The following is a 24,927-nucleotide window of genomic DNA, read 5'->3' on the forward strand; positions in this document are numbered from 1 at the left end:
ATTTTTCAAGAGCTGTCGTCACGAGGTCAAAACCTAAAACACTGCAGCCCCACCCGCTCGAGCAGTTCCCTCCTACGAGCAGCTTTTTGACCCTCTCGCCGAGCTTGTCAGTCAGCTTTATCCGCGTGGCCGGGAGAGCCAAGGTGCGAAGTGTGCTCGGGATGCTTGAGAAGGAGCCGAATATTGATCGTCGTAATTTAATATTATTTTTACGAATTTCCTTCATTGCTCTCCGGAATCAATCACGCTGCCTCGAGCATGTCCGGTGCTACATTGTCACGCCGTAGCGAATGCACGTATTGTAGGTAGACTGTGTAGCAACAACTAAATCTAAACACCACGCATGCATACGCGCGGAGAGCAGAACGTGAAGTCGGCTTAGGTACGGAATAATTTACGACATACCAGCTGGTTTCGGTAGTTTAATTTAGTATCTGGAACGTCGGGGCATTAGCCACTGGGCGTTACTATAACTGAAAAGAAGAACCCGTTCCACCGACTTCAATCTCAGCCTTGGCTGTATCAACATCAAAAGATTTCTCCTCGATGCGTGCGCCGGCTTCGGGTTGACAGGTGCCCGATCCCAGTTATTATTACCATTGTCTTTCAATTAAGCCAAATTATCGAGTCGAATTACATTACGCTTGAATACGTATTTTTCAAGCCAATAAAAATAGCCACCCGCTCAGCTGTGTGGATCGTGGTCCAGACTTTGATCGACTCGTTTCTGTATAATAGTCGACTATTCATCGATCGTCTGTTAGTTACGTACTGTAATTAAAATTTTTGTGACGCGGTATATCGATTAAGTTCTCGACACGAGAATGATTTCTGCAGGACAATCGTGGGTGGCGTATTATCATCTGCGAAAAGTTGAGAATGGAGATCGAAGAGCTGGCGAGGTACACGTGTCTTGTTTCGACGGTGTCTCTTTGCCGGGTGGGTGATTCATGGGGACACGAGGACCGGGTACGATGCATTTTTTACACCTGAGACGACTTTATTAGAAATTCTAATGGACCAGGGAAGCCTGCGGCCGAAGTGTGCGTGTAAGCATCGGTCCGGATCAACGGGAGCCGAATTTAAAACCCGCGTAAAAGTTCTTGTCCGTGAGAACCGAGGTTCGATTGGCAGTCGGCGGCTCGATCGGAGCCTCGGTGACTTGATGACTTCGTCAGGTTTGGCGCCGTTGCATAAAGGACCATCTTCTCCTCTCTTCTCGTCTTTTCACTCATCTCGTTTCACGTGAGCTGCCGGAGATCCCGAGGCACGGGATCCCTCGACCCCCGCAAAAAACGACCGACTTAAACAGGCCATTCGTCGTCTGCGATGTTGTACAAAACGATCGCGATGCGGTTCTGCGATTTGCGATTTCGGTGACCGATTCGCGCCGAGCCAGAGATCGGCGATTGATGAAACGATGATATCCGCCCGTTATCATTCGACGGGCGAATGATTTCTGGGTGATTATCCATATGCTCCTGGTTGAGGAGGATCCGCGGCACCGTTTGGCGTAATTTATACACTGGAACCTGATTACCTTGGAAACATTCATTAGCGGCTCCACCCCTCGCCGCCGCATAACGTGCAGTTGAGGAAGAGTTTGCCGTGCAGCACCGAGTGCGGAATAGACCAAATCTCCTGCGGTGAGGCGAAGGGGAATAAAGCAGATGCGGAGAGCTGGAACGAGAGCGAAAGCGGCGGAAAGGGGGAGAACTGGCATCGCTTTTATACAGCCCGATGCAGCACGACCGTTGCGTAACACGATGGAGAAAATTGAAGAGTTCAAATATTTCAATCAGTTTGCCGCAACTCCTATCGCACGTATGTAGGCATACGTATAGAGAGGCGGACCGTTTAGAACAAACATGTTTTTTTTTCCGCCTATCAATTCGACGTGTTTAATTATACATATATGCCCTCGTCTGTAAGGAACTGGTAGTAATTGTACACGAGTTCCATTGTCCGTGACCAGGTGTACGCCTTGTACAAATCTGATTAGGTACATTGAATCGCTTTCTTTCAATTTGCCGGTAATCGACCGAAACGATGCCTCCCCGTGCAGGGCACAAGGTGTAAGGCTTTACGACGTTTATACCTGCGGACGGAAGGCGTCGTAAATTAAACCCGTCCGGACGTTTTGAGCCTCGAGATCACCGACGATGTTTGCTTTTCCTGATCCCCGATCGTCGCTGCACAAACGACTCTGGTTCTCTAACACCTGTTGCTCAATTCGACGCCATTAAAGGTTAGGCTGCCACCAAAATCGACCGTGCAATTAAGCCCAGGCTGGGTCGGAAATGGGATCCATATCGATGTCCGATGGAGAAATTGCCTGCGATTCTTATAAATTGAAAGAAGCCTATAATTTCGTTTTACTTTACAAATTTTTACCCGATTCTTTTTCCATCTAGAATGTTCTCTGGAATTGAATCAAGACTTGCGCAAACTTTTCAGTAAAGTAATGAAAGGTACGTTCTTGAATATAGTTTTCATTATTACCTATTTCAAGTTTGCAAATTAGCGGAACAAATTCTACGATTCAACAAAAGAAAAAATAAATGTAGAAACGGCACGAAGCTTTTTTTCGACTGGTCGAAATCCATCGTGTCAGCTGCTTCAGTGGGGTAAGAACACTTGTCGCGTCGGGGTCTAGGATGGAAATGCGTCGAGCGTGTTTAGGCGTCGTGGAAATGTTTGGGGCAGCAGGGGTGGGGGGTGGATCTCTAAGAGAGTATCCGTCGGCGGTGGTGGCGGCGTCGGCGTCGCCGTCGATGGTGGGGATCCGACTCGAGTATAGAGCAGAAACGGGCACCGGTTCCTCGGCGAAAGGAAGGGGACCTGGGGGCGGGTGCGCGCCTCAATTCACCAGGAACGGCCACGCTCGCCACATCTGGTGAGCAACTGCCGCACTACCTCGGTGCTCCGGACGACGATCAAAGGGCGCGGGCCGCTCCAAAAAGCCAAAAACACCGACACACGAGTCTAGAATTTTTCCCGTGTCACCGCGCAGCTTTGCTTTCAGCGATAATCGAGGAATCGTTGCGAAACGATCGAACGGGCGTAGATCGGACACGTAACGTAAAGATAAAAAGGAGGGAGTTTTTATTTTTTTTTTTTTCCTTTTTTTTCTCTGAATCGGTCGGTCGACAATCGAAGAGAGTGACTCGGACTGCCTGCTTTTCGGAAATTTGGGTGAATATTTTTTCGAGGGAGACGGAGTGAGAAAGCGAGAGAGAGAAGAGAGCGCACACGGAGCGCCGGCGAAGTCTGGCAGTGCTCAAAGAGCCCCGCCTCCTTGCAGCGACTTTCCCCCCCTTTGACCAACTGGCTACTACGTCACACGTGGTTCTGCGGTGCGAGCCGCAAAGACGTAGAGCCGTCCGAAGGCGTTCGGTTTGTTCAGTGAGTTACGAGAGTCGTGTCGGTGTCCCTGGCGGTGATCGTCTCAGCTGTTTTCGAGATAAGGAAGACGAAAATCGTGCGGTAACGCCGCTCTCCGTCATCGGTTAGAGAGGAGATCTTCCACCCCTGTTATTCCGGCCGCCTTGCAACAGGTTCAAATTTATGGGACAATAAGGAGTGCTGTGCGTATAGTGCGCGTGTATACGTCTCCGGTCCATCCCCCTCTCGTTCTCCGGTAGTGAGAGAGAGCGTCGGGCCGGGCTATCAAACTCTCATAAAACTGTCAGCCGCCCGACCGCCGAGCTGACTTATGCGCGCCCCGCTACTCCAGAAGACTCAAAGTTCGCGGCCGTCCCGCAACGGGCATTCGACCGACGGAATCGGCGCGGAATACCGTGAAAAATCAGGTAGCCGAAGAGCAGGAACCGCGAGGGCCGCAAATTGACCGGCGGTGGGATTCGTTCCTTCGGGGTTGGAGAGGAACGTCGCGGGATTCGCGGACGAGGGGGGCGCGTGCGCGCGGGCCCCGCCGGTGCACGCCGAAGGAGGAAAGAAGAGCCCGGGTTGCCCGCCTGCTCGGCTCGGGCAGCGCTGCGGTGTGACGCAGTCGGCGAAGCGGCGTGGCCGTAGCTCTTGAGCCGCGGCGGGACCCCCACTACCAGAAGCTCCCAAATATCTCTCCATTAGCCCCCCTGGCGGGCTGCCCCCACCCGAGACCGATGCTGCGCACCCCTCTCCACCCTTGTCACGTCGGGTAGCGGAGAACGGGGTTGAAGAATCCTCGGCGGCGGCAAGAGAGACCAATCAAGGTTTGACGGACGACTGGGATTGGTCGCTGGCTCTGACACGCAGCGCGGCACGTGACAGCGCTACCGCACCGGCCCCCGAGATCACGGCTCAGTACGATACGACCGCCCTTCGCGCACGCAACGCACCTAGATATCGGACGGGACCGCGTAGCGTTAACCGCAACGCAGCGAAACAACGCCTGCGAATCCACGGTACACCGCTCCTGGTCCTCGTCCTGGACGGTCGCGACTCTCCGCCGGGGGTCCTGCCCCGGTCCTTTATTCAATCGCTGCGCGTCGCGTTGCCTCGAGAGTGCTCGGATCACGCCGGGAATCAGTGCCGAATCCAAGGGCCGATCCGGTCTCGATGGATCTTACGCGCCTCGCCGCCAGCTACCCGTAGGCAATTGCGCCTCCTTAGGTCGTAAAGAAACGGAAGACAGTTTTATGGCCTCGGCCACGTGGCGCTCGTAAACCAGGAGTTGACTCGGACCGCCTCGCTGGCAACACGCTCTCTATTAGCCGGGGCTTACACCCTTCTTCATTATCCAATCGTTAATCGTGTTTCTCGAACCGCCGCGCGATAGTAAAGTGTTAACGTATTCGCGCCTCACGCGTGCACACACGTCTCGCCAGTGAAGTGAAGCGAAGAATAAAGGAGGAACGAGAATAAGTATCGTAGCCTGTATAGAAAAGGAGGAAAGGACTCGCTGTCGGAGAGATGTACTTAAAAGTGTTGAAAGTTCGATAGTATTGAACCCCAGTGTTTGTATCACCGTTCGTGTCAATGTTCGTCTGAGGGACAAGATACAAGAAAAAGCCCCCCAGTCAAATTCCTCCGGGCACACGAAATCCAAGGGCGGAAAAAAAAAACAAACAAACAAACAAACGAGAAACGGAACAAATCGCTGCAAACTTCCGCCGCGACAGTTTTCGTCGTTCGCTTCCTTCACCAAAGTGCGCCGCTAGCCGAGATGAGCTCTTATCAATTCGTCAATTCTCTCGCGTCCTGCTACGCCGGACAGCAACCTCAGCAGCCACCGAGACCGACTCCAAACTCACCGGGCGAACCGATGCAGGCCGCTTCGCCGGCGGGTGGCGATTACTACAATCCGAACGCCGCCGCGACGAGTTACCCGCCCACGTGCTACTCTCCGCAGCAACACTACCCCCAGCATCCGTACGCCACCCCGGCCGCAGCGATGCAGCATCCCGCCCCAACGGGGATGATAGACTACACGCAGCTACAGCCGCAACCGCGGCTGAACGCGACCGCGACTTCCCAGCAGCAGCACATGCACCCCCAGCAGCAGCCCCACCACCCCCAACAGCAACACCATCCTCAGCAGCAGCAACTCCACCCGGACCCGACGTCCCCGCTTCTCCAGGGTGCTCCAGCCCCCGCCGCACCCTCGGCGGCTAGCTGCAAGTACGCGGACTCGACCTCCTCGACTAGCGTTGCCTCTCCCCAGGACCTGAGCACCTCCACCTCCCGGAACAGCCCCGCACCCCTGGTCGCCCCCGGGACCAGCAAGACTTCGGGCCTCACCTCGCCACCGGGGAGTTCTTCGAGGTCGTCGGTCGCCGCCTCCGCGGCCTCGCCTCCCGGAGGCAGTTCGAGGGGCGTCGGGGGCGAGGGAACCTCCACGTTGACCACGGCCTCGTCGGCCTCCTCACCGGCTTCCTCGACATCGAGCACCTCCAGCACAGGCAACAACTCGTCGAACAAGGGAAACGCCAGTGGTGGTAATCCACCCCAAATCTACCCGTGGATGAAACGGGTTCACATTGGACAGAGTGAGTAACACGTATCAGATCATATTCAACGGATCTCGTTGCCAGAGAGAGAGAGAGAGAGAAAACACGGAATTCTAACGGTATAAAAATATCGTTGAAAAGGGAACACAGCGGACTATACTGTAGTCATTCTTTTTATACACTGTAATCAGTTCCTAATCGTCGCGGTTGAAATTATAATCCACCGCGTTTCATCTTTCCGTGTTATCAATTGTGATTTACTGATCGTTATTGCTTAGTGGGCGATTAGAATATAATAACAATTAACGTGATCACGTATAACACGTTACAGAAGTCTCTCCAAATCGTATACATGTATAAAAGGCAAGCTGAAATCACCAAGATTCGTATCGATTCGTGAATAGTTTTACAATCCGCGTCAATTGACTGTTCGGGAAAATGTTCATCCCTTCGGTCGATCAATTCGTAAATAAAATAGAAACTGACTCGATCACGCGATCGGTGACAAGACGACCTACGTATTCGCACAATTATCAATTCGAACTTGGTACACGTGTAGATAATCGTCAGGGCTAAAGCGTCGTTGAATGTACCGCGAGCGTTGGGTATAGATCGGAAAGATTGAGGGGTGAAGAAAAAGGGGAATGAGATACGAAAAATGAAAAATAAAAAAAAAAATAAAAAGAAGAAAAACGCAGCAACAGACACATGCAATCATCGATCATATCCCCGGAGCGCGAGCACAATGGTACCCACCCAACTATCTATCGTACCTGTGCGTTACGGGTCTTTGAACCTGAGGAGAGTATCGTCGTAAAGAGGCGAAAACCCGTGAGTCGATTTACCCGAACCGCAGCGGCCGCGAGACGGCGGAATTGCCGTGGGTGCGGTGCATCACCGACACGCGGAGAGTTCAATTAGTACCCAAACCTACCGGACGATTACCGACGCGCAACGGGTACACGCGGAATGATTAGTGGGTATTATTTCTGCTATTTACGCAGCGAGTAGGTTGGCAGGAAGAGGGCGAGGTGCGCGTGTGGCCCAGTATGCGGGAACAGAGAGGAAACGAAAGGCGCAACGAGTTACGGACACGACTTGGCGGCTCTGCCGGAGGACGCGTTTCTCGGTCCACCTGCCCCCGCGGGTCAAAGAAGATAAGACAGCGCGAGTCGCGTTCGCATTAGTCGCCCCGTGATTTACCGAGGCTCGACTAGCCAGTATGATTCAGTCAGCGGGGAATTTGACGAAGAATTAATGGTATTATGATATCGTGTGTAACTCTATGTATGTGCGCCAGGCCATAAATCAGGCCGCATTGTAAGGCGGGGGGCTTCCTTGCCCTTCCTCGGCCCTTCTTCCCCCTCGGCCGCTCGCTCCTCTGTCCTTCGCTTGTGCCGTCCTCCAGCCCTCGGCCTTATTCTTATTCTTGTTCTTCTCTCCGACTCGGTTCAAGAAGGATTCCTTGTCCAGGTCGCTCACTCCGTCTCTCTCTTTCTCTCCTACAAAAGTCCGCGGTCTTATCTTTTTTTATATTATTTTTTATTTTCATACGTTCGAGTGAAATCATTTCTACTTGTCTTCCGAATGCGCTTGTTTTTTATTCGAAACCCTTACGACGGACACGCCGCGAGAGAGTCAAAGAACGAACTTCAAAGTCAAGCTGTGTTTTTCTATTTCATTAATAGACGGAATCGAGCGCTTTGTCGGACGGACTTGAAACAAGAGTTCCAAAGGCGTAAGAATGGGCTCTTTATTCAAATATACAAATCGACCGGGCAATCCTTTGCGCAACGTTTTACTACGGCATTAACGCAGGGCTATAAGGGCCAGACGTAATACAAAGCTCGGGACATCTGCCGTGGCTGATATACCGGGTTTGATTAGTTCCCCGTGAAGAGCGTTCAATTGCACAATGATTGATGGGGCCCAAGCTGTTAACAGCATTACGGAGTACCGAGGCACCGACGCTCGAGACGTCTTGCACCTCCGCCGTTTACGCTCCGAGTAAAGGACCAGGGTCTAAATCATGGCCGGTCAGTTTTTTCGATATAAATTTCACCGTCCCCGTGTGAAAAAACAACGCCGAGTCCATTACGGCGCAATTTTCTCCCGTTGAAAGCTTCAGGTTAATTCCGGGCCCGGAGAGCAGCGAGGGATGCACGAATACCCTTGGCCCACGTGAGCGTCGAACTCGAAGACATAAATAATGTGATTAGTCGGTCGAGTGGGGAACAGACGGAAGGTGCTCTCTTCGAGTCCGGGGAATCATAATTACAGCCTGATCATTCCGCAATAAATAAGCCCGAACGTTGAACGATCCTCTTCGGCGCGCGGCTTGGCGTGGAAGGCAAGGGTGACTCCGAATCTGAGGCACCGCAAATTTCCAAGACGCGCATTTCGTTGTACACGGAATTTCGTACGTGCATACACTGGGGTATAATCTGGGGGGGTTGCAACCGGGTCGAACATGCCAACAACTGGTTTCGGATCCTCCATGCGGAACGACAAAGATGCCCTCACCTATGCGTGCGTGGAATTGCGCCATCCATTTGCTCATCGAGTCCCGTTTAGGCTTCAGGTATGTCGTAACAGCAGGAATAAGTGAAGTTGTTGCAAGGTTATCGCGCGATTAGGATACCTACGCACGTTGAAAACCGATCCCAAAAGTGTAATATGCAAGGTTCGGAAGAATCAAGAAGGGATCCGACGGCAACGCCTAATTCTTATATTGGAAGCTTATTTCATTTGTAGTTTGTACTTTGCTCCGAACGCAACTGATCTGGTTCTTCAAGATACTCGTTTATCGGCTATCCGAGAGTCTTTTCACTTTTCACAGAGGGGCTGAGGCAGAGGGAAAGAGGGGGCGAGGGGCCAGCTATCCGGGGAACGGGAGCGTGCGGCTAACGGAGGTTGAATATGTAATATATACCCCATACGTGTGTATACGTGCTCCGGTTCACTTTAAAAGATACCCATCGCCTATTGGAATATAAATTTCAATCGAGGCCACAGACTGCAAATGGGATGAGCCGATGTGTGCGGGGAGAGAAGAAGATGAATAAGAAGAAGAAAAAGAAAAATAAAAAAAAAAAGAAGAAGAAGAAGAAGAAGTGGGCAGCCTGTTGCTGCACCGCGAGTCCTGAGCGCCATAGGGATCCTGATCCTAGCCGTGCTCATGCAGGGTTCCCCGGGCGCTGTGCGAAGGACTATGAAGAGCGGCAGCAGCCCCCCAACGAGGAGGAATGCCCCGAAATAAAATTTACGAGCTGCCGGTGAATGGGTTCCCAGTCGCGGTTTTTGACGCGGCACAATCACCGCAGCACAACACGACTGCACAATGATATAACGATTATTATTATTGTGAAAGATCTCGATTCGTTGCCCCGTTATGTTGACACTGGAAGCCTAACACTGGGCCCTTGTACCCGCTGGGTGCATAAAAAGTGTAAGAAATTAGGATAGGAGAGGAGGAAATCGGCGCTCGGCGTCTCGTACGGGGTACAATACCCACTATTCGTGAAACGTCTTCGTTTAAGAGAGCATTCATTGCCTGGAAACGAACCACTCACGTCTCCATCTCTCCGCTCGCTCCCGGCTCCGAAAATACACCCTGTCTTCTTCTCCGCAGTCTCCGCAGTCTCCGCTTCTTCTTCCACGTCGTCTTCGTCCGCGAGGATATCGTCACCTCCCCAAAGTCCGGGCTCTTTCTTTCGCGCCGGCCCGCTCTCATCGGTGGCCATCAATCTCGTCGTCTTCCCTCTTTAATTCGCGATTCTCCACGAAAAAAGTGTCGCTAGTTCGAAGGCGTCACGACGGCGGCGCTTCACGTCTGCGGGACAGCTTCATTTCGCGGCTGAGCTCGTCGCGGCGCGTCGAGAGCAAAGTGTTTCGTGTCGGGGCGGTCCTGGGTGTACCCCGGCGACCCGGATGACCCCGATGGCCATAAATAAATGGTAGCAAGGCTTACGCGCGGGGCGGGGAAATATATACGTACGTGCACGTTGAGCGTTCTTCTCGGCGAGCCGCCTAACCAGAAGGAACTCGGCGCTGTATCAAAACGGACAGAATCCTAGGTCGCGCCCGAGGCCGAGGCGCCGATTCCGTAGTGTGATTCATGCGCGCGTACCCCACGGACCCTGGAGATTTTTCTCGATCCTGCGGGTCGAATCCTCCCGGACGGAACGAGGATTTAATTCAAAATTAAACAGCCTCTCGCGTATTCGCCTCGCGTTAACGAGATTTAGAGCGGCCAGTGGTCGGCGGCTTCGATGTCCGTTAATACTCGCGCGAATCTAATCCACCGACAGGAGGGATCGGTGTCTTTTTGAACGCCAGCGGTGAGCGGAGTTGCGCAACGATATGCGGCGACCCGTGATGTCAAGAAGACGGACCTCATCCGTGCCGGCAAACAGGTATACCGACTTGTGTCTCACAGTCGGCAACAGACTGATGGACAAGTAATGAAGTGACGCGGTCTCTCCGCAACGGCTGGCCATTCGACGACTGCCATGTCGCTTTATTCCGAGAGTTAACAGGCCCATTGCTCACAGATGAATCATTACCGCTGGCCCGAGAACAGGAAAGAGAGAACGAGAGAGAGGGAATGCATTTTATTATACCGGGGTGGACACCCCAAAGTATAAAAAAGAGCGAGATGCAAGGTAACGAACTTGGAAAATGAAGAGAGAAAATCATCCTGTTACATGTTTCTGATAAAATAAAAAAAAAAAATCCGCCTGCAGAGCGGAGTCGTTCGATTAACCCTTCATCGTGCCATGCACTCGCACTATCCTCGCGGTTGCGAGGTAACGATTCCCGTAAGCGGAGCAGAGATCCAAGGATGGCATAATTTTGTCGCTATAAGTATACCTACAGGGTATATATTAGAATAGTTGCAATCGGGCATGGATATTCCGCTCGGCTAGACGTTCCTTTATGCGGGGCTCGTTCCTGCCTAGTTCGCATTTTCTTCTCTAAGCACGATTGCAGACACAGTTCCTCGTGTCTAGGTGAATGTTTTTTCATACCTTATAGGTAAGTGCGCGTACCTTGTCCCGGTGCTGTTGTACAGTCAGGCCTCAGGTATGCTCACACACGTCGGCACATACACGCGCTTCGTGCCAGCTGACTGTATTGTTCCCACCGAAGGCAAATCATTAATTTTCCACAAGCACACGAGGAGGATGAGAAGGAGGTGGAGGAGGAGGAGGAGGAGGCCGCTTCTCCGAGGTCCGTGGATGTGAAAGCGAGTGTGTGCGCGGAGGTCTATCAGAGAGGGTGAGGGGAGATAGCCGCGGTCAGCTGATCGCCGCTCGGCTCGGTTATCGTTGAATTAATTTTTGGGATAATTAATAACAAGTCGTGAACCGACTACCGTCTGAATGAACCTCTGATGAAAGGGCCCGTGCCCTGAGTAACCTTCACGATTTAAGGGGGCATCCGCACCTTGAAAGGGGGGGGGGGGGGGGGGGGAGATATTTTACACGGACTATTTTTTCATTTAGATTTTCTCTATTTTATTTTTGTCTTTTTTTATGTTTTTTTGAGGAGGAGGGCAGCGCGTGTATTCAGTCTTGTTACATGGGTTCACCAGCCTCTTGAAGTATTACCAGGTAAATGTCACGATCTGTGACATGTCGCGTCTCATATTCCTCTAAGAGGAGGTCCGAGTAAAGGCGCGGTTGTCTCAAGGTGCGCAGGGATCATCGTTCATCCTTTGAATGAGACTTTGCTTCGAAAAAAATCTAGTCATTGCACCGACTACGTTTTCATTTTCATTCGTTTTTATTCTATGTCTTTATTTGTTTACTTTTTTTTTTTTTGTTTTAATTTTCTTACGTTCTTCGTTTCGGTCTTTGTCAAAGAGTGAATGAAGTACAACCTCGATCATTTTTTATCCTTTAGACTGCCAACCCACTGCAAACTTCACTTGCTTATTAACAGAAAGATTTAGTGCTAACGACTAGTTAAGAAACTACTTGTATATGACTTTGAATAACTCTTTCAGTTTTACCAGAATTCATCCGCACGCTGCGACGATTCTTTTATTTTTATTCATTCTTTCTGTTTTGTCGCAAGAACTAATTACACATCGTTTACGTATACAGTCAAGTATTCCTTACGGCTACAGCATCATTGTCGAAACAATCACCAGATTTAGAAAATCGACGCGACAGCTTACTTCAAACTTTGTTTGTGCCCGTTATCGTTCACCTCGTAACTAACCCTGCCGAATAAATTCGCAAGCTATTAGTACACAGAAGAATCCGCAGCGAACAAATCATGTCATTGGAAATCAGCCTGAGCCACGTCTCCCACGACAATTTCTACAAATCGGTGGCCACCTAGCGGTAAAACTTCTTCCGAAGCTCGATTACCCGTGCCAAAAAAAAAGGAAAAAAAAAATCCATCCTCGTAATTCTCGAGGTTTCACGATCTCCGAGGATCGAATCTCAACCAAAAAAATTCCCTAATAATTTCGCCACCACTTTTACATCCCTCCTCAATTTTATTTGGATAATTTTTGCGAAGCGGAGCTTTTCGGGGAGCTTCGCAAGAGGGTGGATCGGGCCGATGGTAATGCATTCCGAGCCTTGTTCCCTGTTGGTTGGTACGGTTGCGAGACTCGCGTGTGTCGGCCGATCGGACCGCCGTGTGATGGATGGAGACGCGCTGCCTCTGCCTCCTTTTCCCCCGTGCCCCCATTTCCTCGGCCCCGGTGCCCTCCACGATCCTGCGACCCGTTCCACCGTCCCCCCAACCCCGACTCGACTCACCTCATCTCACCCCGGTGCTGTCTCGTTCTCCGGCTGCAGAGCGCGCAACCCTCACGATCCTGACAGTTCTTTGAGGCGAGTCCTGGAACGCCGCGCCAACCCGCGAAACGAGGGTTGCTTGCTTGCGGCAGCCTGTCGTGTAGGTGAACCGAGGTGGGTAGGTACTGCACTCTGGAGGGGTGAGGGACAAAAGCTTGCTATTGCAGTCCAACCCCCGAACCTCGACGAAAATAGAATACCTTGTTTACATCCGGCGGAATCACGTTGCGTGCAGAATTCCCCTGCCCACCCCCCCCCCCCCCTCTTTCTTGGATCGGTTCTTTTCCTGCTTTTTTTTCATCACAAACGAATTAGCCGGAGTTATTTTTCTGACTCGAAATAATGAGGCTCTTATGATACTTACAGATTTTTCACAATCATGGTCGGTTACATGACTCTTTCCTTTACCGCAATTACTGACTTATTACTACTCGTCATTCGACAAAAAAATTTCAACGCCTCAAGCTACGCTGTAACGGTATCGCAAATGTGTCGTGATGATACTTTTTATTTACGCAATTAGCGCGATGTACGCGGAAAAAATAATCGAAAGTTGCGATAAACTGTGGGCTAATTACCGAACGAATTATGATGATAGCTAGAAATAAAATGTTACATATCATGTTGAAATTGTCGCGAGGGTCTTTCAGGTTTCTTTGACGATTTCGCTAAGCATTTTCTCTGGCAGAACTTGCGCCGCTGTCAACTCAGTGACGAACAGCCAATTTAGGACTTTACTACTATAGAATAAGGAGTAACAGCCAGTATACGACCTACACAACACTTACTCAGAGTCCGAACAATCTCTGTATGCGGAATAGTTTATGTCCTTTCGTTTAGGGTAATTGTCTCGTCGTCATCTTGTTAACGAATGGAAAGCACGTGGCGTCCTCAGCCCCCAACGGATTTATGACCGACTCTATTATATCTGCATATCGCTGCAGTGTATATTACGGTCATACCATCCGTAGCATTGCTGAAGTAGTCGGGTAATTCGGAAGTCCAATTCTCTCCGCAAAGAATCCCGTCATCTTTTCAAAAATCGGGGAATAATCGCGTATGATGAAAAATTGAATCCATAATTTTCACAGGGGCAATTTTCGCGAATGGAACGTAAAAAGCAGTTGCATTTGTATCAAAAAAAACGTGTGAATCGGTGTGCGGTTTTTTTTTATACAGATGCCGCGGTGCATCGGACGGTCGTAATAAATAATGCTAGGCGAAAAGAAAAAAACGTGGAAAAAAAAATGATTGCTTTTCAATCTGAATGGGACAGCTCCGGGAGCGAGTTGTTGGGGGCGGCGAGAACGAGGTTCAGGGTGAACCTGAAGGGTTTGTAAGGGGGAGGAAAAGGGGAGGGGAGCAAAGTGTAGCGAGTGGCGGGACGGGGGGAGGAGAAGAGAGAGCGAGAGCGAGAGGCTGGAGCTCTCAACGAAGCTTTTATGCCGAAGTTTGTGCGGCGGGCGCCACGGTCATTTGTTATCTCCCGAGAAAGCTCCCTGACGCAAATAGGTTTGTTTCTGGCCGCTTTAAACGCTTCACAATAATCCACCGCGGAACGAAATTCAATTAACGCCTCGTCTCTACGGTTTTCTTCTCGTGCCCGCGAACCTACAGGGTGGTTTTGCTCCTTGACGAATTTTCCCTGCCACCCTTATTAGCCAGATGATCACACCAATTATATCAACCCCTCGACATTATTCGACTCGTCGAAATACATTATTATAAAGCGGGTATACATATACAAGAGCGGATTGGCATGTTGGAACGTTGGAAAAAGCTTCGGAGCGAAGCTCTCGCGGAAGCTTGAAAATTACAAGTACCTCGACGCAACTGTACAGAATTTCCACACCTAGAAATCGTGTGCAAAATTTCTCGGAGGTATAAATTTAATCCGCAAGCTTCTGCTCGTTACATCTATAATACCACCAGATTTCTCAGCTTGATGTTTCCTCGCGCATTTAACACGGCTCTGCAAGACCCCGTAGAGATCTTTGCTTCGGTCGTTATTACCGGGGCCTCTGCAGGGAGTCGGATCGACCCTGGACCAGCGCCAGGGATTCACGTTAACCGTCTGTTCCCGTATTATCTGCCCGTCGGAGAACGGGAGATCACGGATCTCTAGACAGATTTTTAAGACGGAAACGACAGCGACACGCGCCCTGATTTTTGCCAGAAAATACACGGGCACCGAAACGCCGGTCAACGAAGACTAGCGCGACTCTTGATCAGCCTGTGCGCGGTTTTGCGACCGTGACAATCGCATCGGTCACGCGTATTTTTACGAAACTAAGACGCCAAGATCCCTCGCTACGATTTCGAACAATTTTTACTTTTCGTTTATTTTATTTTTTATTTATTTATTTATTTTTTTTGTAAGATACGGACGTTTGTTTTTCACCCGCAGTCTGCCTTGAATTATCTACCATTATATACCATTCTGCTAATATCGTAATAATGTGTGTATTACTGTTGCGAAATTTTAGTGTAAGCAATTTTTTTCCCGGCTAATATTTATTGCTCGATTTTTACCGGTGATTCGTCATTGCTGCTGTCATCCCGGGACATTTGATTTAATTTTTAAACCAGATTTACACGATGGGCTCGAATAATATAGTCAAGCGAAGAAATTGAGTTCGGGGTCAACGCTGCGCCAGCTTCCTGATGTCCAGATCGAGATCTTTCTCATTTGAATCGTTAGAATTCGATGGTTTATTTTTTCAGTCGGAAAATAAATTTCAGCTCTTCGATTCGCAACATCGTTATTTCATTATTGCCGTTTCGATTCTCGTGTTTTACAACGATGACGAACGATCGTAAGTATAGATTACGCAATCATTCAAGGAAACGAAAAAAATAGCGGCTGGATCTCTCCAGAATCCATCCGATTCTTCTAACGAATAATCCGTACCTCTTCGTAAAAGATTCCCACAGTAGTAATTGATCACAGCGTTAATGCCGTAATAATAGAAAGTTTCAACTCGAGGCCCACGCGTCGAACCGTATAACAAAAATGACGAATCGTAAGAGTCGAAAACCCTGCGTTACAATCGGTAAAAATCGCGGAAGAAATGATTTGGTAGAATTTTAAAAATTTCCCGATTTATTTTCCTCTACAGCAGAAATCCTCGCAAGAACAAGGAACTGACAATTTTGTGACCAATCAGTCTGACGCTCCGTATGCTTATTGTGCTTTTGTGAAAGAAATTTTTGCTATTTTTTTTTTTCTTTCCATACGTATATCAATTTCAAAAAATCGTAAAAACTCGAGTGTCGCAGAAAAAATTGTTATTCATTCCGTCTTTTCGTTTCTTTCACGGTCAAAAGCAGATGCATCGACCAACCGTGAACCGTCCATATCATATCGAGTTCTGAGAGTAGTGTGGGTAACGACGACACGAACGAGACACGCACACACGAGTGTCGAGTCGGAGGCGCGTTGTTCCGAAGCGTATATCTCTGACCGTAAGTTGAGTGAGGGCTCGGACCACCTAGAGGACCAGATGTAATCATAATTGTATAATAGCTCTGTAAACTGGTCGGGTTATTTATGAGCGTTTGGTCGCTCGGCGATGTCAATGTGCGCTCCATTTCGTCCGAGTTTCGATGTATGCATTCCGTGTCCAGCGTGTCTCGCGTGTCTCGCGTGTCTCGCCTCGCGGCGTCGGCGTGTTGCTCGATCCTCTATTTTCTCCCTTCTCCCAAAGGACGCGGGCACCCCGCCATCACCTGATCCTCGCAAGCTCCGACGACGCAGGCGTGCCTTCTGCACACGTTGCAAAAGTCCGCGGTCTCATCGAACTGGCGCGAAGAAACCGAGAAAAAACAAACTGCAAATCGCCGCGCGGTTTTTGCACAGGATTTTTAAACGCCGGTGAGCGGAACGTACCTAACATCGATCCAAGAGTTTGAGCGTAGCTTGCAGTGGAAAAAAAAAATTCGATATCGGATCGTGTTTACCAGCCACGAGCAATTTTTCCGAGGCAAAAAAAATTCGGGGGGGGGGGGGAGAGGGGAACAAAATGACGTTGCTGTGTAATTGATCGAAACGGGCGGTAACGCGGGCTGAGTGATTTTTCTTATTTTCAATCGGTCCAATCAACCCGATCCGCGCCTAGATCTAGAGAAGTGATAAAGCGCGGCTGCAGACTCAGCTTCCATCCGAACGAGCTGCAGCGGATGCCTGAGAAAGATGATATGGACTCGTACAAATTCTACTTTTTTACATAGCTGCCCAGCTGACCGTGATCTGCGTTTTTACAACCCGGCGACACGCTCACTTTGTGCGGTGTTGTTTTTTTTATTTATTTTTTTTTATTTTTGCACAGTATGATAATGGGGACTTGGGAATTAGGTGAATTTGACAAATTGCGACAATAGAGGTTCAGACACGGAGTGAAAAAGCTACGAATACCAGAGCACAGAATACACTTAGCAGAAGGAACAAATTTCGTGCGTGTCAGAGATGAAAAGCCAAAAGCTTCTTCCTGAATTCCTTTGATCACACGGCCGAGAGAATTCTGTGCAAAAGAATCGGGCATCTTTGAAATCGAAATCTTATTTTTGCAATTTTATTGCAAAACAGCTTGTTGATTGTCGTACGGTTATAATTCAATCATCATTAACTGATCGACTAACAGATATAAGATGACTGCTGAAAAACATAAGGCTTATTGGTTCCTGTGACGGTCTTGTTCCTTTTTTGTCATTCCAACGAGTTAGTAAACAAAAAATTATCACGTTAGTGAATCTGTATTTTTTTCCATTTGTCACGGCGTAATTTATACGATTCGCCTAATGGATTATATTGGTTTAATAGTTTGTATATACGTGTTGAAACACTCGAGATTACGGATAATCTCAGGTGTGACATGATTTCCTAAATCTCGCTGCGCGTCTCCGTCCCATCGGACTACAATATATGATAGGCTATAAATGTCTAGTGGCGTACTAAAATTATAATGAATTATTAACATAAATTTACTCAACTATTCAGTGACTCGGATCCGCTCGCCTAACAGTGAGGTTGAAATTCTCGTTAACCATGCAGCGAGCGAATAATAATTTTACATGTATTAAAAGTCGTGATAATCGAACGGGCGCGTAAAAATCCGGTGAAATCATGGCTGCCGCATAAATATCGTGCATTCGACATCGTCCGATTTTTAATTAATTAATTTTCTCACTACACCTCTCCTCTCTACCGTTCAACCGGCAACTCGAATAATTTAAACGATCAAGTCGTTCGTATAAATCAACGTTCGCGATCGTTCGCGGATCTAAAAACACGGAAACACAATCAGTCGTAAATCGTTAAAGATCGGTAGAGGAGAGAGAACAGGTGTTAATATTTCATCGTAGTTTGAACACGAGCTCGACGCCGCGATTGCGGAATTATGTAAATTTGAAAATTCGAAAACAGAGAAAGAGACAAAAATCGACAACTCCTTCCCCCGCACCGAAGAACGGATCGAGGATGGCTGTCTCGGATTCTCTAGATTCTACCGTGTGGGCTTAGCTGAAACACACGCTCGTCTTAAAAATTCTTAAGAGTCCCTCGTTGCTTCGCTGACAGACAGACCGACGGCTGGACCGACGTCTTTGCGACGAACCGAGCGGCTGCGAGCCTGAGGTGTTCAACCCGCGGCCCCGCGACTAAAGCGCGCGATCGTGTCACCCATCCAGCCGATGTCACTCGACGCCGAGACGGGCGAAGAAGCGTCGCCTCTCCTCTCTCCTCTCTCCTCTCCTCCCTCTCCTCTCTCCTCTCTCCGTCTCGCCCCGTGTTTTGCTCCTAATAGAACGAGCCGCGCGTGTATTTGCATCCCTCTCTTTCTCTCCGCCTCTCTTTCTCTCGCTCCTCTTCCAGCAGCCCATCTCCCGTGTCTACTGTCTCGAATTGTGTCTTTGACTGAGTGACTGACTCGCGACCGACGTCGTGACCCGCGGAGAAACCGCGACTATTTCCGTTGGATTCATCCGATCGATTTTACTCCCGTATAAACTGCACGCCGATTTTTAACCCGATCCCCCTTTGCCAAAGGGTTGGGGTAAGACGACGCGATACTTGAACACCTCGTCACGATCTCCATTACTTCCGTTTTCTTGAACAAGCTTTCGACAACCCTTATAAACAACGAAATCCGGGATACATGCGCTGGAAAAATTCATTCCGTGCTCGGGAGCAAATTCTGACAACTGATAACTGGTTTCGGAGACAAAAAAATAAAAATAAATAAATAAATAATGTAGATTGAGCGATATTGACCAAGATGATATTTTAAAACTTTTTGCGCAATATGAAAAATTAAACGGTAGATTTTTCACCGGTAACAGAATGAGATTTTATATATCTTGAATGAATATTGCAATTACTTTAATTCCAAGTCACCGGTGATAAAAAAATTGACGCGAAGTTAAAGTGCTGAAAAATCGTAAACGAATAAATTCCTCTTGCCTTCTTCGCATTCGAATGTATTATTTAATTTTTGCAGCACAGCTAGAACCAGCATTTTTTTTCAATCCAACTTTTCCCGTACGAATAATATTATAAGCTCCGATGTAAATATACAGCTTGGCAAAGAGTAGGTATATCTATCAGGCGTTGGATTGATAAATGGTTACGCGGTCCGCCCGCAGGTATACATATACGACGAACAATATGTGTGTTTCTATATCGATATTTGACGATGCGGAAAACGAAGACTTCACATATCTGCAGATTATACGTGGTTGTACAATTTCCGGTCGATACAGAGGCGTCGGTTATACCTAGAATAAGAAGATTCTAATGGAACGGAGGCCTTTAGACGAATTAAAAACGACCGAACTTGCATCTTAATCGTCTCTTAATGAAAATCGTCTGGGTTTAGGCACATGTAACACTATCTCGCGTGGTTGACGCGGATAAATTAATTAACCCTAGTTCCTTACAATATACCGAAGCTGGAGCGCAAAATTATTAATCAAAATCATAAGCCAACCGAATTCACAATCCAAACGCAAGTCAGTAATACACACCTAGGTTCACGTCGGTGTCGGTCAGTTTGTTGTGTAGACCAGAACGGTGTTGCAGAGTCTCGGGATATCTCCAAGCCAGGCGGAATATCGATGTCGGTAAAACATGGTGATAATTAATCATGATAATATCAGGGATTCAACAATATTATACGCGTATAATACACGCTCGAATCTGATACCGTGCGAACCTACGACGTTTGCTGCATAACCGCGCTGCGTGTTACTCTAACGGAAAACGCTGAAAAGGTGGGGAGAAGGAGGAGGAGGAGGAGGAGGAAAAAGTACCGAAACACGAGAAAAAACGGAGTTCTATATTCGCTGCTGTGAAATGGGACGAAACGAAACGCATCGGCGGGCATGGTCCGAACTCCGCGACGACTATTTATTAAAAAGTCGACGTCGGCGTCGCCGTCGGCGTGCCACGTCGGGGGGAAAGCGATAACGCCTGCAACGGAGCGGGTAGTCATTAGCGGTGAACCCCGACAGCGAATGCCGGCACACCTTGTACCTTTGCGATGCACGTCCGCGGAGCCGCTGCAGCTCCGTAACCCATTTCCTCTATTTTTCACGCGACACTTACGCACGCGTGATACGCGACAGCTGACGATTTGCGGAGCGATTCAGTTTCACTCTCATCGAACCCGCGATGTCGCGTAATAACGCTGCGTCGGAAATCAGACTTGCAGTCGTCTCGTATTCTCTGGTCCACAGAGTTTCTGCCAGACTCTTCCGTTCCTCGGTGAAAGGATCTATTAATAGTGTCATTCGTTACTGCCGTAGATGAGCCGCCTCTTTAATATCCGCATCCGTTCCGACTCCGCTTCTAATTCCTTATCGCTTCAGCTCCGTGGGCGAAGAGTGGACACCTGTTTCCTTTCGGTCGTAGTTCGCGAATCGTTTGTATAACACCTACGATTTTATCGGGTAACCGATCGTCGAACGATAACGGATCGTTGATTTATGGATATAGCGGAACTCGGCTTGATCAGCCACCTCGAAAATTGACAGTTGACACGGAATTGGGTGCTTAAGGTAAGTGTACCAGTTATTGACACGTTCAGACCCAATTATCGATCCTTTTATTTTCCAAAATTATTAATTTACGGCACAAATTGCGAATTTCTCGATGACTGAAACCAATCGCTAGATGGTTAGACACTGCAACTTTATTTTTTTTGCTAACTTTATAACCAAGGATTGAACAGATACAACCAAACAAGGTAAATGATTGGGAAAGAGTCAATAACTGGTACGCTTATCTTACACGCGCAACGCGCGTAAGTAGGTAGAATTCTTTGTTCCGTATTTCTCCGTCAGTGACATGATTAATCCAATTACAAACAAGCCGCGAAAACTGACGACGGGTCTTTTGGGGATGACGAATCGCTGTTGCGTTTTGTTATTATACGCACCCATTTAAAGCTTTGACCAGGACGGTTGTGTACAAGTTGCTCCAAGCATGCAAGGAGAAACTTGCCCGTCGTATTCGGGGCGCTTATCTGATCGTGTAAAGGTCAGAAAGTTTCGTGTTTCATGGTTACGCGCGTATAACGTACGCGTGAAATTATAAAAAAATTTCGATGAACCAATTTGTTCCTGTTTGTGAATATTGTACGAGGCGATGACACAACGACGATAAGTATGTGCAGTTGGCGCACAATGTGATAATTCACTTGGGTATCGCGACGGTACTCCTTAACCGAGGCTTGCAAGTGTGCAGGCTTTGCATTATATTTACGACCGAGGTCTGCTTAACAAATAGGCAAAGCAGCTGCCAACTGACCAGTTTGCCGCCGCCTGCTTATGCTGCTCTTGGACTTAGGTGCATCATATACCTGATGCAGCTATGAGAGATCGTCGCAATAAAATTAACGAGGTCACAGACGCGTCTCGTATATATATATATATATATATATATATATATATATACGCAAGGCACTTTATTTACCAGGGAATGTATTACATTCAGCTTCTTGCCAGGTTATTCTCTTCGCGATGCTGACGGACTATACCTGACGACATTTTATACTGTTTATCCGTAAGAAAATCTTTCATTTTCAAATATGCCGTTTGAGGGACGAATTTTTCTGAAAATTTTTTTGCGGCAGAAATTCTTTGGCTTTCTATACCTTTACGAAGTAATATGTGCTTGAAGAGAAATTAAAATCTTAAATTTTTCGACAATTTTAAACTCACCTGCGATCCAAGTCTCCATCTTCTGCTCCGATCTGTACAGATTCTCGAGAAAGAAGGCGAACGTATTGCTGATAAATTTTACAGGTATTCGTTTCGTTGTCGGCTTTTGGAAAACTGAGAAACTGGTTCAGGATATTCGGTTTTAAATTACACAGTGACCATTTTCCGAGCAAAACAATTTCACGAGAAAGTTCTTCACGAGAGGTTTTTTTTTTCTTTTTCATTCTTCTATTCTCGGCTTCAAATTTGGGATTTCGACCACATGTTCGCACGGTCAGAGACGTTGTTGAATTCCGTGACCCTCTCAGGACTCTGCTGGCCGAGAAAAAACCACATCTTTCAATTTCTCAGCATACTTTGAAAAATCTATATGGTTACAATATATGTATATACCAGAAGCTTCTACCAGTCAATTTGAACCAAAAATTCAAATTATCACTGATATTTGAATTTCACGAAATAATTTTTGTTAGTGATTGAAACCTGTTGAGCATGAAATAATTAAGATTAAGTATCGAAACTCAGTATCGGTGCAAGTTTGAGTCAAGTTTGATCACGGAGACAACAAAAAAGCAGATTTGGCTCAAAATTGCAGAAAAAGAGAAAATCAACATATTTTTTTTTTTTTGCAAAATATACTTAATCAAGTACAGAATCTACTCTAGAAAAAGTGCGCACTATAAAATCTGCTACATTTATAATAAAAAATACGATTTACATTGGTACTTTTTACCGAAAACCTCGAGGTGTCCATCTTTGGACACAGTTGTGAGTAAAATCTGTTCCGCTTCTTGCATCCGCGATCTCTGAAAACTTGCTTGATACCTAATCGACGGTTGATACTTTGTTCCAGGCACGGTGAACGCGAACGGTGAAACGAAACGACAGAGGACCTCATACACGAGGTATCAGACCTTGGAGCTCGAAAAGGAGTTCCACTTCAATCGGTATCTGACAAGGAGACGGCGTATCGAGATCGCGCACGCGCTCTGCCTTACGGAGAGGCAGATAAAGATCTGGTTTCAAAACAGAAGAATGAAGTGGAAGAAGGAGCACAAAATGGCGAGCATGAACATAGTCCCGTACCACATGTCGCCTTACGGCCACCCCTACCAGTTCGCTCCGCACCCGGGACAGTTTGCCCATTTGGCCACATAGGACGAATTCTCGCCCGCCGAGCTTGGAGCACACGCGGTCCGGTTCCCCGGGATGTACGGCGAGCAGAACTTTTAGAGCTTTTCCTTCATTTTTTCCACGACTATCGCGATGTCCGCTGGTCTCCTCCGGCGACGGAGCTTTAAAAGCTCGCCGCCGGGGCGGACGGGCGGAATTTTGCATCTCTGCGTGCGATTTTCCCGCGTCGCGTTACGACGGGGGCGCATCGGAAAATTTGGTGCCCGCGTCTAATGGGCCGCGCGGTTATTTGCCGATGGAAAAAGAAGCCGAAAATTCTGTCTCAAAATGAACACAAAAAAAAAAAAAAGAAAACAACAACATGTTGATAACGCCGTTATTTCCGGTTGATAATTGACTGGACGCGCTCCGAGTACGTGTAAAGGATTCTCGTGTTATACGAGTGAAATGATCGTTTCACTTGTACGGTTATGTTACATAACGCAAAGAGTTCCAATTTAGCGGGCGAGGTAATCGAATACTAATATAAATATATATATATATATTTAAATATAAGAGTAGAAATTAGCAATATAATTAAATAACTACCCAAAACTTTCCAGCTGCTCACTGCTTTTTATCACCGCGTTAAATTCATCCAAGAAATTGAATTCTTTTCGATTGTTACACTTTTCGTTTCTGTCTATTATTGTTATTAGCGTTTTTTATTTATTTCTTTTTTTTTTCATTTCTTTTCTTCCCCACGTCTTCGGCTTAGACGATGATGATCCTTGCGGGCGAGGTTCCGGTAGTAACTTATCCTGCAAAGAAACGCGAAAATGTTATATAAGGAATATAAATACAAAACTATAATTGATAGACAAGTGCAAAAGAAAAAAATACGCGAAATGCAAAGAAGAATTGTATAAAAGGAATAACTTTTAGACGCTCGGCGGTGTTTTTAATAATAATAGTAATAGCAAAGTTGAGGAAAAAAGAAAAATAAAAAAAAAAAAAAAAAAAAACAACGACAGATAGAAAGTGTAAAAAAAGAGGATAATATGGAGGGAAGAAGCATCGGTTACTGGTCAACGACAGAAATATATTTCGAGTCAGTTATTATTCTGTCATTGTAAGTTTATATCTCTAAGAAACAGAGAACGAGTCTAATAATATATAATGTGTATATCAAAGTTGTAAGAAATGTTAATTTGCCCGACGCGAATGATAAAATAGTTGGCAGCTGAGGCTCTAGCGCGCTCTCTCTTTGTAAATATATATAGTGTGCACCAGATACTGCGCCTGCGAGCGACCGATAATATTCTATATGTTCTACAATAATAAGTTATAAGGGGAGGACCCTGCAGGCGCAGTATCTGCTTTCCTAAAAGTCTGTACAATATGTCCTGAATATGTGTGTCCGAAATGTGTATTTGGGGTCTAGGGGTTGCAGTTCGTTACAGACAGGGCGACACCCGAGTCGCGAATCGCGCAGCTCGTTACGCTGCGTTATATAATTGGTTGATAAAATCAGTAAATAAATAATCGGTTAGATGATAATCGCCCCGAAGCTGCAGGTGTGTAAAAATTAATGCAGGGGTAAGGTAAGGGGGATGGGAAGAGGGGTGAGGGGGGGTGGGCTGCGTATGTGTGTGCGTGTGTGTACCTTCCTAACTGTAAAATGTGCGACGCGCATGCGTGTGGCGCCTATGAGGAATAATTGGATCTTGTGATACGAAAACCGTCGCTATGTGTTTAGTTTTTATTACCTCGTGTTACGTAGTTGGAAATGCGAGGCGGGTTATGCGATACGAGAAGCAAATTCGGAA

The 24,927-nt window shown here is 47.5% G+C and overlaps 1 protein-coding gene across 1 annotated transcript in view; it reads left to right on the forward strand.

Annotated features, from left to right (window-relative positions):
- Positions 1–24,175, forward strand: part of LOC124180683 (centrosomal and chromosomal factor) — a 36,230-nt gene extending 12,055 nt beyond the window's left edge. Inside the window, exons 4-6 of the mRNA XM_046566432.1 lie at positions 4,093–4,456; positions 4,937–5,990; positions 22,839–24,175. Of these exons, the coding sequence (XP_046422388.1) occupies positions 4,093–4,456; positions 4,937–5,990; positions 22,839–23,143 (1,723 nt within the window). The 3' untranslated portion in view covers positions 23,144–24,175. The remainder of the gene's footprint in view (positions 1–4,092; positions 4,457–4,936; positions 5,991–22,838) is intronic.
- Positions 24,176–24,927: the final 752 nt, after the last annotated feature.

Source organism: Neodiprion fabricii, chromosome 1 (genome assembly GCF_021155785.1).
Source record: "Neodiprion fabricii isolate iyNeoFabr1 chromosome 1, iyNeoFabr1.1, whole genome shotgun sequence".
In the NCBI taxonomy this organism is placed as follows: domain Eukaryota; kingdom Metazoa; phylum Arthropoda; class Insecta; order Hymenoptera; family Diprionidae; genus Neodiprion; species Neodiprion fabricii.